An 18649-nucleotide genomic window follows, 5' to 3' on the forward strand; every position below is an offset into this window, starting at 1 on the left:
GTTGACTGTGGTTAGTAGATAAGTTGTTGAGGAAGGATGAGTAGAGGCATTTCATGATGAGACACACGCATATCTAAGTGTAGTAGTGTGGCAGCTGAGGAGGCTATATATAGGTACAGCTCTGGTTTTGGTGAAAGTGGAAAAGGAAGACCTCGAACTGCCTGCGCTGCTCACTGTGCTGCTCACTGTGCTGCTCACAAATGGAGTAAAAAAAGTCCCTGTATATGCATTTAGCGAGCAGAGAAAAATGGCAAACCATGTACAATACTGTACATTTTAGTACACTGGGTATCTGTAGCCCCAAATATTTTCAGAGCATTATTGCACCTCATATAATATACTTTATAAGTCCTGCACCTCTAAACTAAACGATTTATTGAGCATATCAGATTAATTGCTAACGGAAATACGTTGGAATGAGTTTTATATTGCACTCTAAGCAGTAGTAAAAAGGTCTCTGAATACAGTAGTCTTTTTAGATATGCATTAGCTTTGGGTCAAAGAGGCTTTCACTCAAATGTACAGTCTATTTTTGTGATCATAGTTTGCAGATGTGTTGTTGTAATGGACTGCATTTATTTACAAAAAGTTGTCTACCCCCAAATGTACATAAAATAGAAGACAAAATGTTATATAAACACATTTTACTGCTTGCAAAGCTTTCCATAGGCCCATCATTACAACATAAAGCACAAAAAATTTAAGCATAAATGAATGCACTTGATTTACTATTGAATTTCAATACACTTGTGATTCATAATATAGAATTATACACACAGAGCTCTCGGTGTGCCTTTTTGTTGCCATCAGTAACGAGGCCAGTAGGACAGAGTATGGTGAATCATCAGATGGTTTTAATCCAAGTCGTGACAAAGAAAACAGGCATGCATTGACTTGATTCTTATTCGAGACTGTATCATAAGCATAATAATGATGCAGAAAAGATGAATGATGATATAATATAATCAAGCTAATGGTTTGCTTAGTATGATGGAGATGGAGGAGGAGTGGGGAGGACAGAGGAGAGGAGGGGAGGTGATTTGGGGCCCAGGCTAGATGAGGGCATGTTAGGGAGCGTGTTTTCAGGAAGCGATGGGGAGGGTCCCGATTGTCCGTGCTCTCGCGCTTCACTTGCTAACTGGAGCGTGTGGGTGCATGGAGTTCAGGAGGACCCCCACAGTCCCTTAGCTGTCAGTTAACAAAAGCTTTATGCGGCCTCCTCCAACCTCCTTCAATACCACCAACACAATGTTATTTTAATGTCGCTTGTATATATACTTTTTCAACCTTTTGAGGATGCTCTGAAGCTTTTTTTGTCTTTTGTCCAAACTTAAAGTAGAGCAAGGCTGTACTGTATGTGTTTCCTCTTTGGGCAGACACATCCAGTAAGATCTTGACAGATAGAGAAGGCATCGCAATACCTCCTTCATTCCTTCTTGATGTAAATAAGTAGATGATGTGTGAGATAGATGTGTCACTATCAGGTTCATTGGTAGCTAGATGAAGCTTGAGGCCTTAACGAATGTATGTGCTGCTTTTTAACTGATGACTGTAGTGTGAAAGACGATGTGTCCCTCCATCGCCTGCAGCTTTTTATGCTAAAAACAACATTCACAGGCTTTACACCAGTGTTGGGTACCTGGTAAGATCTGCAATGATTGGTCAACTTATCAATTAGTTGACAGACAGAAAAATAATTACCAAGTATTTTGACAATTGATAGATTTTTTGGCTCTCGAATGAAGAAATTATCTGCTTTTTTCCTGTTTTTATAAAAGAAACAAATACATTAGGGTTTTGAAGTGACACAAGATGATTAATCAGTTGGTCTAGAAAGCAATCTGCAGATTCTTCAATACTAATAATTGTAGTTGCATTGAAGTACCTGTGCATGTGCATATACAGTATGTACTGTGTATGCGGGTGAGATGCATGTGTGTGGCGTGTACTGTGTGTAACGGTAATCCCAGACTCTCTGTGTGTGCACCCCTCCATATGGCCCTGCTGCTGTCTGTCTGAGAGGAGCATGCTCTTTGTCTCGGCGTGAGGGGTGGGCGCCCTGTGTGTCTGGGTGGAGCTGGGGGCGTGCCGAAGGATAATTGGAGGTCATTGTTTCGCCAGCCCCTTGTTGACCCATGTAGGTCAGGGGCCAGAGTTAGGGATCAATCAAGCCGTGTATGTACGCCTCCGGGTCTGTGAGACCATTTCAGTGCATTCAAGCAGGTGTCACTGATGAGATGGTTTGCAACAAGCTTGGCGTTACGCCACGCACATTCATCTTTAAAATGTGACATTTAATGCAATGATAAGCGTGCACACTCATTGTCGCCACCTTTGTTCACATTCAAATTGAGTGCCAAACATGCTTTAATCTGAAGTCCTTTTGTGGCGAGGAATCCATGCATTTCCTACAGGAGTCTGGTAGATTAAGCCTTCACTGAGAAGAGGAAATTGACAAATATTGTATGAATTCCACATTCAAAATGAAAAAGGTTGCTGATATTCTTATGCAAAGTAGTGACTTGGATGTCCATGAGGTTTTTCCAACAGTTATTTACACAACCAATACATATCACAACTTAGTAGGGCTGTAATTTATTGAAATTGCAGTATGGGCTTGTGCAATATCGCAGGAGGCCCAGGCAATATGTGTCAAAATACCATTCTGAATTAAGCGTTGTGGTGCTGCATAGATTTCCCAATTTACAAATCACATTCTACAGACTGAAGAAAATCTCCTTTTTTGGTACAGATACTCATAAACTGCAATATATGTCCAATATTCGCAAAAAATCCACCTTTTTTCAAAATCGTACAGCTCTATACAAAAACAATTTCAATCAACAATTTCACTAAAAAGTCCTCATAAACTCTAAGATGGTCATAATTAACAATCGCTTTTCTCTGTTCTCTCTCCAGGCCCGCCCGCCCCTCCCTCTCTGTTTCAGCCACCAAGGCGTCCCGGCCTCGGTACGGTGGGGAAACCCATCAGGCTCCTGGCGAACCATTTCCAGGTGCAGATTCCCAAGATTGATGTCTATCATTATGATATCGACATCAAGCCTGAGAAACGGCCTCGGAGGGTCAACAGGTAAATCCTACTGATGGTTTTGAGCAGAAAATGCATAGTGGGATGGGGAAGTTGTCTTTGATATTTATAATTTTGAGAAGCCAAATGCATCTGCAGCTATGCTAACGGCAGACTGCCCAAGAACAACATTTAGATACTGATAAATGGGGAAATGAGGGAAAAGAAGCATTGTTTAATGCAATATGAAAATGTTCTATTACCAGAAATATGAAGTAGCTGGTGTGCCTGTGTTTTTGGCTCACCTACCTGTTACCCTTGTGTTCTAGGGAAGTGGTTGATACCATGGTGCGGCACTTCAAGATGCAAATCTTTGGAGACCGACAGCCTGGCTACGACGGGAAGAGGAACATGTACACAGCACATCCACTGCCAATTGGAAGAGATAGGGTTGGTATTTCAAACTCTTGACCCACCCCGTGTGTCTTTAAAAACTGTTTTTGTTCTTAAGGATTCATACAGGGAGAAATAGTTTACAATTAAAAACTTAAACTGAGTGATTTGTTCATGTTTTTTGGTGTGAGGTAGCAGGTTTGTGAATGGCTCAGTGGATTAGGTTGAGTATTTTTAACTGGAAGGCTGCCAGCTGGATCGGCCCGGATGTCTGGATCAGGAATGTGAGACCAGTACTGACGTCCAAGGACCTCCTAATGGAAGATGGAGCCCCCGTCTCCTGAATGCCCTCACATTTCCTTACCTGCTCTGTTTATTGCAGCCTGGTCAGGCATTTTAAATCGTTTTTGATGCTCCATTTAAGTCATTTGCAAATGCGTATGTTCTATGATGGAGACAACCAGGCAGCAAGTGTTAAAAAAAAAAAAGCCTGTGATAAAATTTCATTGGAACAGTTCATCAGTCTTACTTAAAGCTGCGTTTGGCTGTTTTTTTCTTGACATTACTGGGCAAAAATCCATAACAACCTTTCATCATATTGTAATTCAAGTGGTGTGATGGAAAACTGGACTTCTGCACCACCTCTGCGTTCTGTTTTTCAGCCTTTAGAAGCCTGTGATGGTAGACCTTTGCCAATTACAGGTCATTTTAGAGTGGGGGTGTTCCTGTTGGCTGTTGATAAATGCTTATGTGCGTGCACAACCCTTCAGATGGTGAAAGCATGATTTATTGGTGGAAACACCTGCAGAAAAGTTGCTTTTTCAGCATTGCCAACATCTGCCTACACTGCATAGCAACCCAAAAACAAGAGAGACTTATCAAAAAGTGTCTGGCATTAAATGCAATAAAACATGTGTCCCTATTAGTGAATGGTTTCATACATGGAGATAAAATGTTGCTAATTGTTCAGCCTTGTGCTGGCTGTAGCCAAAGGCTCATTTGATTGGATTCGTTTTTGTAAACGCCCCTGAGTTCAGGATGAGTCATCAAACATTTGAGACTGTTTTACAGGAAGAAAAAGGACAGGGATTTTTATGTGAAATTACTCTTCCTTGGATATATTTGGCATCTATCAAGAGATAAATAAACCATGAACACAGGATTAGAACTGTGAACATTTATTTTTTTTATAATTTCACAAGGAGTTTACGGTGCTTTAGATCAAAAGTTTTCTTTAACTTTTTACTTTAGCAAAGTAACTGGGAAGGAAACGGCCTCCCTTTTGTTTAAACCACTGCTGTACTACACAGACAGCAACTTAAATTCAGAATTTTTCCTTGTTTACACCCGTTAACTCTGTGGCTGTGCGGATGCAAAGTTTTAATGCCGTTTCAAAGTCGAACTGATTCAAGGGTTCTTTCTGTGTTGCTTTTTTTCCCTGACCTACTTTGCCCTTGGGTTTTATTGCCTTTTATCTCGCCCCGTCACCTGCTCTTCAATCCATTTCCCTCCGCTCACCTTTTGTTGCTCTCTCTCCCTTTGTCCTCTTGTCTCCCCGTGTCCTCATCTTCCCCTCCCTCTGTGTCTTCCTCTTCCCCTCTTTCTCCCTCTTTAGGTGGATCTGGAGGTGACCTTGCCTGGTGAGGGGAAAGATCAAACGTTCAAGGTGTCCTTGCAGTGGGTGTCTGTGGTCAGTCTTCAGATGCTGCTGGAAGCCCTTTCGGGTCACCTTAACGAGGTCCCGGAAGATTCGGTTCAGGCTCTGGATGTCATCACACGGCACCTTCCTTCCATGAGGTACGGACACTCGTCACCTCTGCCTTTTCACAAGCCTTTTCACCTTTTTCCCCCACATCTGATGAAAGTGTTACTGCTTTCTCATATTTTATTTGACTGCATTACTTTAATTTCCTGCTGTCAGGTGACTTCTTGATCAAATCATATTACAGTCAAATTACATTTTCATTGAATTGATTTACAAACAACAGGACAACCACAGGGCACTGTATTCCTGCTATATTTGTGTCCACCATGACAATGATTTTTCAAATTTGATTCAAATATCAGATCACAGTAAGATTGTGAAACTTCTGCATTATGAGGAGTAATCAGTTCACTGCACACAGATATTAAAACGCAAACTTCATGACCCACAGATTTAGGCCCCATCTAGACATGTACGGATAGTTTTTAAAACTGAAACCTTCCCTGTGTGTTTAAAAAAACAAAAAAAAACACACAAACTAGAATGCAAAACGATTCCAAACACTTGATGTTAATAAAGGCTAAGTGATCTTTTAGTGCTTAAACAGTCTAATCTGATTCAAAAATGTAATTTGAGTTATAGACATGCTTTGTATATGCGTCTAAAAAAAGTTTTACTTTTAGCTGTTGCCCCAAAATTTGACATGATAAAGTAATTTGAATCTTAACCAATTACCATTCAAGGTCCTTTTTTTGAGAATTGGTGGTTGTGGTCAGTGGATGTTTAGGGGGAGATAGCAGGTCAACAACAAATGTCACAGAGAAGTGGTGGACATCATCTGAAAGCTGTGAACCTGAATTTGAGATGCAGCACGGTGTCTCAAGTTGTTCTGGTCAAAAGTATCTAATAAAAAAACGACTTAATGAATTAGGGACCTCAGGATGCACAAATATTCAAATACAACAGGTGGAAATGGCAAATTTTTATTACATGAGGAAAAACTATGTCGTTTTTGCCTTAAACTGCATGTTATCGGCTTAAAGTATATGCAGTAAAGCATATGTAAAGAGGGTACTTGTGGGAACACAGGGAGCCTTTTTTCATTGAGATAGCATGACATCAGATGTCACATGACCACTTTGCCGAAAATAGCCTAACTTTGCAGCATTTTTTTGAGAACTTCAAGACATGATTTCTCACGTGCTTGGGGTCTAGATTCCTTAGATCTTCAAGTTTCATATAATATCAGTGTCTTCAGTATACTCCTAAACTTGAGCCCGCTACCGGCTCATTAAGAAGTAATCTTGTTGACTTTTCAATAATCAAGATGCTTAGAGTTTAAGTTAATTGATTAGGGGGGCTGTCTTTGTGCACACAGGTATACTCCTGTGGGGCGTTCGTTCTTCTCTCCTCCAGAGGGCTACTATCATCCTCTGGGTGGAGGCAGGGAGGTGTGGTTTGGTTTCCATCAGTCTGTCCGTCCTGCCATGTGGAATATGATGCTCAACATCGATGGTAAGACCTGAGTGAAATACTGACTGTGATTTAAATTTACTTTGAGTACATTCATTTAAAGCGTTCTGTATAAGGTAGATGTTTGATGTAGCTGTCAACTGACCAGTGTTGGATAAAGTATTTTGATCCCTAAAGTAAAAGTACTAATACCACACTGCAAAATTACTCCACTACAAGTAAAAGTCCTGCATTCAAAACTTACTTAAGTAAAAGTACAAAGGTATCAGCATCAAGAATATATTCTAAATATATTATTAGATTATTTGTATTGATGCATTTATATAAGCAGCATTTTAATTTTGTAAACATGGGGCTCATTTTAACTACTTAATATACTGTTATGTGGTTTTATTGGAAAAAAAAAATCACTAATCACTCCAAATTGATCATGTTTTTTATATTAAATCTCGACCTGCGAAGTAACTAAAGCTGGCAGCTAGATGTTGTTGAAAATGAAAAATGAGTTAAAAGTTAAATATTTGCCTCAAAACTTGGTGGAGTAGAAGTATAAAGTTACATGAAATGGAATAACTCAAGTTCAGTACAGGTCTTGAGTAAACTGACAGAATGCTGTCATGTGTCAGTTATGTACCCAACAAGCTTGAATGTATTTGTTTACACACTATCACTTGTAATCCGCAAGATTACACTATCACCTCAAGAAATAGTTACATGCATAAGAGAAAAATACAGGCACAAGAATGAATGAATACCCAAGTCTACTTTGCCAGAATTTAATAATTTTCATACATTTCCCCCCCCTCAGTGTCAGCCACCGCTTTCTACCGTGCTCAGCCTGTGATCGAGTTCATGTGTGAGGTGCTCGATATACAGAACATCAACGAACAGACCAAACCACTGACAGACTCGCAGCGCGTCAAATTCACCAAGGAAATAAGAGGTGAGAACTCAATACCAGCACACACAATACACAATATGTCAACATTTACCTACAAGTAATAAAGGGCCAGCGTTAACAGACACACACACGTTATAAACACAACTTCTGTGACTCACTGTGCATGAAATTCCCCACAGAGATTACAGTAGGGTGTGTGCCTGCAGGGCACATGCATGTTTGTTTTTATGCAGTGTATAAGAACTTCAGAAGCTACGCCCACTCCTGGCACATAATCACACTGTATACCCACCACACATACTGTACACACAGCTTAGCCTACGCTAGTGCTGAAAGCTTGTTTGTAACCTCAGGCTGACAAAAGATTGCGTTTCTGCCTTTGAACAGAGACGAGGAAATCTCAAATCGGAAAATATATCTATTAGATTCACACAAGTATTCATAACAGAGCTCCTGAATAAAGCTTTTATTCATGACTTGCAAAGAACCATAGAATAACCTTGCAGGAGATAATGGGATTTTTCAGACATTGTGGAATTTCAGCTGCATATTTCAGCTGCTACAACAAGAACTTGTTAGCCCTCTAAATTCTTCTTTTTTGGTTTGTGTTTTGAGGCAAGTTGTGACAAATGTGTGAAAGGAAACTGCAGAGAGCTGGAACACTTTTGGCTGCATTGTCAGTATTTGTCTTTATCATGGCCTAAAAAAAAGGTTGTAAAGGGACAAAAGACAACGATTCCAACCTGCTGAATTTAAATATCTCAAAATATTTAAAATTCCAAGTGGTAATGGTGGCCTCTGTAATCGTTCGTTCTTTCCGTTTTTAATACAGGCTTGAAAGTTGAGGTCACACACTGTGGCCAAATGAAGAGGAAGTACAGAGTTTGCAATGTGACACGTCGACCTGCCAGCCACCAAACGTGAGTGTCTTTCCTTGCACAATTGTTTCTTCACCCTCATTTGTCAGTTAAGGCAACATTGTCTGTATAGTGTAATGTATGGAGGACAGACGCTGCCAAAATTTAAATAAATAAATGTCATTAAATATACCAAACATATTACAACTTTTTTCTCATACTTCTCTTTTAATTGGCTTCTTAATGTGTTTGCCTTTGTATTGATTCTCCTATTTTTTAAATTATTTTTTAAATTTAAGTTTTACATTTATTTTTATTCATTTAATTTCACATTTTTATGTATTTTAACTGTTAAATTTTATTTGAATGTATTTTCTAAATGTGTTTATGTATTTTATTTCTGTATACTATACTGTAATACTTTGACAGCCCCTCATTTGCATAATTAAAAATGAATGCATAAAGAAAATAGTATAGCAATAAGTTAGTGTGGGGAAATAAATACTATGAGAAATAATACTTTAATATATTAAAATAATTTAAAGTTAATTTTAAAATAAATAATAAAATACTTTTAAATGCATACTACATTTGAAAATGCATAAAATAAAAACTAAGTAGTAAAGTAAATAAATAGGGGAATTAATACAAAGGTAAATAACTAAATTAATTTATGCCACAGTTTTATTAATTAAAGAACGCTACATTTAATTTTTATATTTTTTGGTACATTAAATTGCATATTTTATCTATTTATTTTTTATTTTTGCTGCTTCTGTCCTAGACCTAATAAATATACAATTCATACAACTGTGATCATATTTATGTTGTTGTTTTTTCTTACATATTCATGTGGACTTTTGTGCTTTACTCATATTGTTCATTTACTCACAGGTTCCCCTTACAGCTTGAGAACGGCCAAGCCATGGAGTGCACAGTAGCTCAGTATTTCAAGCAGAAGTACAATCTGCAGCTCAAATACCCACATTTACCCTGCCTGCAAGTGGGGCAGGAACAGAAGCACACCTACCTTCCCCTGGAGGTGAGAAAGGGGTTGTTTTGACGTTTGAATGTCATTATTTTAGTTTATCACCAGTGGTTATGTTCTTCCTTTTAAGTTCCTGCTGTTTTTCCCTCTTATCTGATTTTCTTTAAGATACGAAACACTTCTTTGTGCTTTTTAGGTCTGTAACATAGTAGCAGGCCAGCGCTGTATCAAGAAACTGACAGACAACCAGACTTCCACCATGATCAAAGCTACAGCTCGCTCAGCCCCCGACAGACAGGAAGAGATCAGCAGACTGGTGAGTGCTGCTCCCTCTTGCTCTTACTCAGAAAAGCAACTGGAGCAGCTGCCATTTGGTTAATTTTGTCTCGAAGGGTTTGTAGTTTTTCAGTTGTAGCCACTGATATCACCTCAGTGTTGCCTAAATGCTAAATAAGAAAAAAAAAAATCTGCTTCTTTTTCATTCCTCAATCGTACATTTGAATCCTGATATTTACAACTCTGATATCTTCCCCTTCCCCAGGTCAAAAGTAACAGCATGGTCGGGGGCCCGGACCCTTACCTGAAGGAATTTGGCATTGTGGTTCATAATGACATGACAGAAGTCACGGGCCGTGTCCTCCCAGCACCCATGCTACAGTATGGGGGCCGGGTGAGTACAGACACAGGGCGTGACTGTGGCAGGGTGAGTACTGGGCACGGGCTGCACTTTGGGAATGCACTGGGTGGGGGGGCCATCACAGAGTGAATGCTGAGAAAATGGTGGGGGAAGGGGTCCAGGTCTGCAAAGGTCACTCATCAGAAAAGTTGGAGAATTTATTACCATTTGGTAAAATAAAAGCTGAGTTGCAAAGCAGGAGAGGCTATTTCAGGCGCTTTTTGGTTCTTTCTTTTTCTCCATAGTAGTATGAGGTGATTTTCTCAGCTGAATAGTAATTGAAATTAAATAAGTTTCCATCTGTTTGAACAAATCCAAGTAAAAAAGTATTTGTTTGAACTAATTAGAACATTACAAATTTTTTACAACTTTCAATGGATCACACTAATTTTTGACGAAAGAACATCACAGTTGATGAGATGAGAGACATCCGTTTAGGTCGCATGGAGGATGGAGCTCCTCCTTGCAGTTTTATGCCAACATGATTTGATTTGATTTGGATGATTCGTGCAGATGGTATCATCAGACACTGATGTTTCATTGTGGACATCGTCAAATGCCAATTCAAGAGACAACATCCATCCATAATGTGAATACTGTTGCATTGCCAAGGCATATGACTGTCATGCCCAAGTGTGTTGCTCAGTACCCAAGGAAGCGCAGTATCGAGTCTGAAGTTGTTTGGATGAGCAGAAAGCTGCAAGCGGCAATACTGGTGGTCAAGCAATCAGGCATGTTTTAAATGGGCACTGTACTAGGTGGTACAAAAAATGATCAGCTGCATTAGAAAAATGCAGTTATAAGCCTATATACATAAAAACAAACTGAGAAGTTAACTCTGACTCCAAAAGTGCATTTCTGTAAGAAACATTCATTCACAGAGCTTGAGAGTCTCTTATGCATGCTGCTAATGGCAAAAGCTTAAGATTATGGTGCTGTACTTATGATACAATCTGCACCTTTAATTAACTCACTGGCTCAGTTTTAGATGAAATTTGCTACAGCTTTGATTTGCACCTCTGATTGTCTTCTCCTTCATGTTAATAGTGGCCGAGGCTCATGGGTATTACAGTATTTACAGAGTGGTTCACCATGCCAAACAGATTGATGAAACATGATTTGTAAGAAAAGGAACTTGTTATTAAAACTTGTGGTTATAACATTAAACGTACAAAGTTTATTTGTATAGCAACTTCGGTGCAGGTTAGTGCAGTTCAAAGTGTTTAACAGATGATTCACAAGCCCATAATAAGACAGAAACAATACGTAGACAATAAAAACCATAAAAATGAAAGAAGCAATTAAAAAATGTAAGACGCAAATCAATAAATGTTATGAAAATGTAAGACCGATTAGAAGATGATGAAATATCTTCCTGACATAAGTATTCCTTGGATGTTAATTTGTTTAAGGACTGTAGGAAATCAGTTTCTGGTTATGATACATTTATTAATTTATAAATAAAACACGCTTTTCAAACCCACCGGCAGGTTATAGGGTTCAGAGGGTTAAAAGGAAAATTTTAAATGTGAATACAGAACCAGTGCCTCTTCCATTTTTGCAACTCTATATGGAAAATGTATTCAAGTGGTGACTAAATGCTGTATTTAGCTTAAAAATATGCAGACCTGCAGGACCTGGAACTTTCCCCGTGTTATAATCTAGTGTGGTGCATCTCTGCAGTCTGTTAGGTACATATCTTTAAATCCTGTTTCCCTTCACTGATAAATCCTCTACATATGCAACTGTCATGGTGCACGTAGAGTAGATGAGCAGGGTTTCACCTGTTGCATTCAGTAGTGTCTGTATAATTAAAGGAATTGAGATGATGAAGAGAGTCACTGCAGACTGCAAATATTTACCCACTGAATCTCAAATCAGCCTTCAAATCCAGCTCGTCAACAGAAGACATAACTGAGCATTTATCTGTACCAGAATCTGCCTTTGCCAACTTTTTTTCTTCGATAAATACAGATCTTTGACCTTTTCTGATTGTTAGGCGTGAGTTGAGATTCAAGGATTGTGTGAGAGAGTGGGGAGAATGGATGTGCTGCCAGCAGGAGGCCGATAAGACTGGAAGCCACCGAGCAATAAAGTAAAAAACTAGCCTAAAAGATTCAGTTTTTAAAGCCTGTTTGACTTTATCTCCCATCTGAAAATGAAAAGGTTCATATGAATTAAAAAAAAAAGTGCTGGAATATAACCCCCATTCTGAGGCAGCGTTCAGTGATTCTGCAAAGATGAGATGAAACTTTAATAATCCCTGTGGGGGGAATTGCTTCAGTGTATGAGCCAGCTTATACTCTCTGCTAAATTTACAATTGTTCTTCACAGAAGTGTTTCTTATGTTCCGGTGCCAAACTTAAATCCCACTATTGGCTGGTTAATTTACCCAAGATCCTATCACAACACTCTCGGCTTGGCCACTTGCCCGCTGGGACATCGAGTCTAATCGGCTTCCAGTGAAATGCCTTTAAATGTTGACTGAAAGCTTTTCCCATTTCTGTGATCACTTGGTATGAATGAAATGCACACACCTTTCATTTTAAGATCGCATGCTGATGATGTTGAACATACAGTTGCTTCAAAATATTAACAAACAAAATGAATACTCTCTGAAGTGACTATGTTCAATATGTGAGATGGGAGAAGCAGAAGTCTATTTCCTGTGCGACAACATGCACTGTGGTGGAATTTTATATCCTTGACAACAACCTGTATGAGATAGTGTTTAAATCGTGTGACTTTGATCAGGTTTCTCTGAGACAATCTTGTAATGAGATGGAGAAGCCTTTAACTTTTCTTGGCACACAACTCTCAAGAAGTTAATTGTGGTCACTTGTTTGGGAGAATAAAAGCTCTTAATGGCCTTTGGCAAATCTTGTTAACTTAATTGAAAGCCACTGCTCTTTGGAATTTGTATTCACAACCACACTTGAAGTAAGAGCACTCACCTAATGACGTGTCTTCTAATAGATACACTACTCTAGTTTGCTGTTCATGTCTGGACTCCTGATATAGGAAGCTATAAAACCAGGATATTTATATGCATTAAAAGCATCTCTCTCTGCCAAATAAGTCTCGCAATGCGCAGTGTAGACTGTATGATGTAGGTAGAATATTTTGATTCATGTCAAGTCTCACTAACAACGCACAGTGTCTGTATGTCAGCTGGGTGTGCTTTTAATGTCTGTGTATGGCGGGTAAATCGAAGCTTGGGTTGTGCTGTAGTACCTTTTGTATTGGCTCATCCAACCGGGGGGTTGACTAAGAGAGTAGGGACTCTCTCCGCAGAATAAAACCGTGGCCACGCCCAACCAGGGCGTGTGGGACATGAGAGGGAAGCAGTTCTACGCTGGCATCGAGATCAAGGTCTGGGCCGTGGCCTGCTTCGCCCCGCAGAAACAGTGTCGAGAGGACCTGCTCAAGTGAGTCATGGTGTTTGGCTTCATAATGAGGCTTGTTCCAGAATTTAACTTGAGAAGGGAAAGTGACAGCTGACGAGCCTTCGTAATGAGTTTTCTTTTAGGCCATGCTACCAGAGTGGCTCTAAGACCTTAAAACAGCTATTGCTCATTCAATCCACTACTTTGGCCCAGACCAAAAAATCAACTATTTGATGGATTGGCACAAAATTTTGTACAAACATTTCTTATTGCCACATAATAAATTGTAATTACTGTTCGGATACCTTAACCTTCCTTTAGTGCCACCATGAGGTAGATGTGTGGTTTTCAGTGAAATGACAAACAACTATTGGATAGATTGTCACAATACTCAATATTTTTTTAATAACTTTGGTAACTTTTCTTGTAGCACCATCATTCTATCATGTCTTGAAACTTGAAAACATTGAGGCAATCTATATCTCCTTGCTAGACTGAATTTTATAAGATGTGTCTTCCACTGCCGATGTCTGATGAGTTTTTAATGCTTTTCAATAGGAGCTTCACTGACCAGCTTCGAAAGATCTCAAAGGATGCCGGGATGCCCATTCAAGGCCAGCCGTGTTTCTGTAAATATGCCCAAGGAGCCGACAGTGTGGAGCCCATGTTCAAACACCTCAAGATGTCTTACGTAGGTCTGCAGCTGATTGTGGTCATCCTGCCTGGCAAAACACCAGTCTATGGTAAGAAACTGAAACCTGTAATGTCTCATTTTAGTGAATGATGAAAAATTAAAAGCGTTTTAGATGTAAGATGGGTTTTGTATGTAGGAATCCAACTTTCCAAGTCTGTTTCTAGACAATATGTTTCTGATATTGCGCTTGATATCTCCGTTTTTACCCACAGCTGAGGTGAAGCGGGTAGGGGATACTCTCCTTGGCATGGCCACCCAGTGTGTGCAGGTGAAGAACGTAGTGAAGACGTCCCCTCAGACCCTCTCAAACCTGTGTCTTAAGATCAACGCCAAGCTGGGAGGAATCAACAACGTCCTGGTGCCTCATCAGAGGTCAGCATGGAGTTTTAGTCATTTCTTTTTGCAGCACAGATGGGAACCTGGAATGCTTTCTGGCCTTGAATGTTGTACATTGTTCAGATGCTTTCTGAATACAAATAGTCCTCTGGTAATCATGTGGTAAAGAGCAATCAAAGTTAATTATTTTCACATAAATGTATGCTTTTCCTGGCATGTTTTTCATCCGGTGCTCCAATCCTAAAAATCTTGTGGAATTATTCATGTTTTTTTTTACTTTGTGAGATGATATTTGGATCTTTTCCTCACACGATTTTCTTCATAGTCGTGCTGTAAATAAGAGATATGATGTACAGACATGCAATGCAAAGACTCATCTCTTGTGTTTCCTTTTCTCCGTTCAGGCCCTCTGTGTTCCAGCAGCCTGTCATCTTCCTGGGTGCAGACGTCACACATCCTCCAGCAGGTGACGGGAAGAAGCCGTCCATCGCAGCGGTGGTGGGCAGCATGGACGGCCACCCCAGCCGATACTGCGCCACAGTTCGAGTCCAAACATCAAGACAAGACATGTCCCAGGTAACTGCATTCTGTGTGTACTAATGAGAAAAAGAGTTCTGTTAAACCGCTGTAATAATTGAGCACTGTGTTTGATGAATTGATGCCAAAGCGATGCATCAAATTAGATACAATCAACTGATTGTCAATCATTCAAGCCAAATTTTCTTCATATTTCAATTTCAGTGCAGGTTATTGCAATTCAAAGTGCTTAACAGAAGATTGACGAGCCCATAATAAGACAGAAAAAATGTGTAGACCGTAAAAACTGTAAAAATAAAAGAAGCAATTTAAAAATGTGAGACCAATAAACACAAATCAATAAAAAATAATGAAAATGTAATAAAAACAAAACATAAGACTGTTTTAGAAGGGTAATGATTGAAAAGCCAATTGAATATAAATATTAAGATTAAAAAGACGAAACAAGAATTAAAACAAATCATGACAATAAAATACAAAAAATGACTATCTACCTCTAATCAATCTTTTTTGACTTTGTTTCTGTCTGTATCAGTTTTATCTAGTTTTTAAAGATATAAAATGACAGAAAATGATCCAGTCTGACTTTAAAATGGTGTTAAATTAATAATATTTATTTTATTTATCATAAAAATGTATCATAATATTACTACAGATTTATCCCTATTTTATTTATATTAATATTGATTGGGCAAAACACTTCTGTCAAACTCTAGCGAGGCCTCTGTTCCACTGTTTAGGAAACTGAAAATTCTTTCAATATATGACATGAATATTCATCAGATATGTATTTTAAGTGTATGTCTTTTTCTATGCCATCCTCATTTAGCAACTTCTTCAAATGTAATTTCCAAGTTCATATAATATAAGATAATCATATAATAATGAACAGATTGGGTATCTTATAACCTTCCCTATTTACAAAAAAAAAAAACATGGCCAGTTAGTCCCTCAGATGTCGTGATGTGTGTGTGTGTGTATATATATATATATATATATATGGAGCTTGTTGATGTTTACGGTCAAAATCTTGTTATCCTTAGAAAGAAGTTGTTGTTACTGATATTTAATCCATGATGTCTAATGATTTCTTGTGGTGTGTGCATATATAGATGTTGTTTTTCTCTTTTCCTTATTCTCTGTATTGCTTTTCATGTATTTCTTATTTTTATTGGATTGTTATCCACTAATTGCTGAGACTTCTGCTCATTTTCTATGATCACCGTTGTTTTTAGTATTTTTCTATATCACGTTTATTATTATTTAGTTTATAGGTCTGTTGCATAAAGCTGTTGCTTCTTGACTGACTCTTCTGACACATTTTTTTTTCATGATCTGGTTTAATGCAGTCTCGTGTGTGTGCAAATGAAACACAAAATGTATGCAAATTGCAGTTGTAATTGTTAACTTTTCACTTTTCCTCTCCCTGAGTTGACTCTTCAAGTTTTTGTCAACAGTGCTCTCCTCCTCCATCTCATCAGGAGCAGCTCTTCAGCCAGGAGGTAATTCAAGATTTGACCAACATGGTGCGAGAGCTGCTCATCCAGTTCTACAAGTCCACACGATTTAAGCCCACACGAATCATCTATTACCGTGGCGGTGTGTCTGAGGGACAAATGAAACAGGTGAGAGCTTGTCAGAGGTGCACCGGCTATTTTCATGCCTACCTCCAGTTTATTCGTGCCAAATCTTTGGCCTGCAAGTCCCACGTATGATCTACTTGGCAGGAATGGCAGCTGTGATTCATCATGAGAGGAGGCTGTCAAAACATTAATTTAAAGACACATGAACACAGGAGAGATGTATGCAATAGTAGTATATTGAGACAACATGTTGCATAGGATACCTATTAAGTTTCTATTGTTATTTTCAGGTGGCGTGGCCGGAGCTGATAGCCATCAGGAAGGCCTGTATCAGTCTGGAGGAGGATTACAGGCCGGGCATTACCTACATCGTGGTTCAGAAACGTCACCACACTCGTCTCTTCTGCTCCGACAAAGCTGAGAGGGTCAGTAAGAGTTCCATTTTTCTATTTTACATACAGCACTTTTGTCCAAGTCTTAACTGTAATCTGGTCATCCGCTGCAGGTGGGGAAGAGCGGCAACGTCCCAGCAGGCACCACAGTGGACAGCACCATCACACACCCGTCCGAGTTTGACTTCTACCTGTGCAGCCATGCTGGGATTCAGGTGAGTTACACCCACTCACACACCACTACCAGGTTCTCTCAAAAGCTTTGGCATTGTGTCCAGCTCACTCCAGATCTCCAAGGCTCTGCAATTTTGGGGAAAAAAATTAAATTAGTTTAGGTTTACAGCTTTTCCCATTTCAGTGGCAAGTGTCTCAAAGGGTGCTACAATTTTTCTCTGTGGTTACAACGGTAATGATGCTTAATGACAATAAACGGCGTGATTTGGATGCTTCTTTGACCCATCAAATGGTTTGGCTGTTTTTTCAAGTGTTAACCCACATACTTTCTCTTCAGTATGAAACACAACTTGCAGTGTTTTGTGCAAATGACAGAAATTGCTTCCTGCTCTTCAATTGGACAGGACAGCTGCTCTATTCTGTCTGAACCTACACATACAAAGAGAAATTAAGTAGGAGCGCTCTAATCAGGACTTTTGAGATTGATCGCTGGAAGCAATATTGGCCGATACAGGATCTATTAGAAACCCGTTTTAACTACCATTTATTGGCAATATTAATGGCCAACTTGAAATGTAACTGCATCCATAAAAACAATACACAATATAAATGTATTCAGATTTGCTGGGGATAAACATGAAAGGTAAAAATTAATCTACTCTAAAGCAAATGTATCTTTCTTCATCCCTCCATTCTTCATCCATCCTCCAAATCCATGATTCAATTAAATTTGGATGTAAACATGATCTTTTTTCAGGTAACAAAACTATGCTATTGTTAGGCTGTTGAGTGTTTATTCCTTAAAGCTCAACAAGGGAAAATAGAGGAGAATTGGTAATTGCTATAAACGGCATGTGCAGCACATTAGTTTCATGGGTCTCATTGGAACTCTGTTTAATTGAACCGTCCCTCTCAATTTAATGGCCGAACAACTCTTATTCTCGTCATCAAATTCTTTTAAAAGACAGACTACATGTTTATTTTATTAAATGCAAAGGTCCAGATAGTTTGTCACAAAGTAAATATAGTTTATTTTATCATGAAGATGAATTTATCAGTACAGTATTATTGACATGTAACGTTTTATGTCCCGTCTTCCTTCAGGGAACCAGTCGTCCTTCCCACTACCACGTCCTGTGGGATGACAACTGTTTCACTGCGGATGAACTGCAGCTCCTCACCTACCAGCTGTGCCACACCTACGTCCGCTGCACGCGATCCGTCTCCATCCCAGCACCGGCCTACTACGCCAGGCTAGTGGCTTTCCGAGCTCGCTACCACCTGGTGGACAAAGATCATGACAGGTGAGACGGATCCACATATCTTTGTTTCCAGTTCAAGAAGGGTGATTCATTAAGGGTTCTCATGCTTTTGCAACTGAGAAGGAAGTGGTCTGAATTTACCTGAGGCCAGTAGAGGCACATGTTTTTCCAGAAAAAAGACTGAACCACCTACCAGAACACAACTCTTCATTCTTGTTTTCATGCCTGTACCCTCTGGGGTTGCTCGATTATGGCAAAAATCAT

At 39.2% G+C, this 18649-nt stretch overlaps 1 protein-coding gene across 4 annotated transcripts in view; it reads left to right on the top strand.

Annotated features, from left to right (window-relative positions):
• Nucleotides 1-18649, top strand: part of ago4 (argonaute RISC component 4) — a 29911-nt gene that overhangs the window by 6438 nt on the left and 4824 nt on the right. Inside the window, exons 2-18 of one of the 4 annotated variants that reach the window (XM_059349382.1) lie at nucleotides 2920-3091; nucleotides 3358-3478; nucleotides 5037-5218; nucleotides 6505-6641; nucleotides 7408-7542; nucleotides 8333-8420; nucleotides 9252-9399; nucleotides 9542-9661; nucleotides 9887-10048; nucleotides 13301-13449; nucleotides 13966-14150; nucleotides 14314-14473; nucleotides 14842-15013; nucleotides 16432-16599; nucleotides 16848-16982; nucleotides 17063-17164; nucleotides 18228-18427. In XM_059349382.1, the coding sequence (XP_059205365.1) occupies nucleotides 2920-3091; nucleotides 3358-3478; nucleotides 5037-5218; nucleotides 6505-6641; nucleotides 7408-7542; nucleotides 8333-8420; nucleotides 9252-9399; nucleotides 9542-9661; nucleotides 9887-10048; nucleotides 13301-13449; nucleotides 13966-14150; nucleotides 14314-14473; nucleotides 14842-15013; nucleotides 16432-16599; nucleotides 16848-16982; nucleotides 17063-17164; nucleotides 18228-18427 (2536 nt within the window). The remainder of the gene's footprint in view (nucleotides 1-2919; nucleotides 3092-3357; nucleotides 3479-5036; nucleotides 5219-6504; nucleotides 6642-7407; nucleotides 7543-8332; nucleotides 8421-9251; nucleotides 9400-9541; nucleotides 9662-9886; nucleotides 10049-13300; nucleotides 13450-13965; nucleotides 14151-14313; nucleotides 14474-14841; nucleotides 15014-16431; nucleotides 16600-16847; nucleotides 16983-17062; nucleotides 17165-18227; nucleotides 18428-18649) is intronic. The other 3 variants (XM_059349386.1, XM_059349383.1, XM_059349385.1) reach the window with 3 other exon arrangements.

Source organism: Centropristis striata, chromosome 14 (assembly GCF_030273125.1).
Source record: "Centropristis striata isolate RG_2023a ecotype Rhode Island chromosome 14, C.striata_1.0, whole genome shotgun sequence".
NCBI lineage: Eukaryota > Metazoa > Chordata > Actinopteri > Perciformes > Serranidae > Centropristis > Centropristis striata.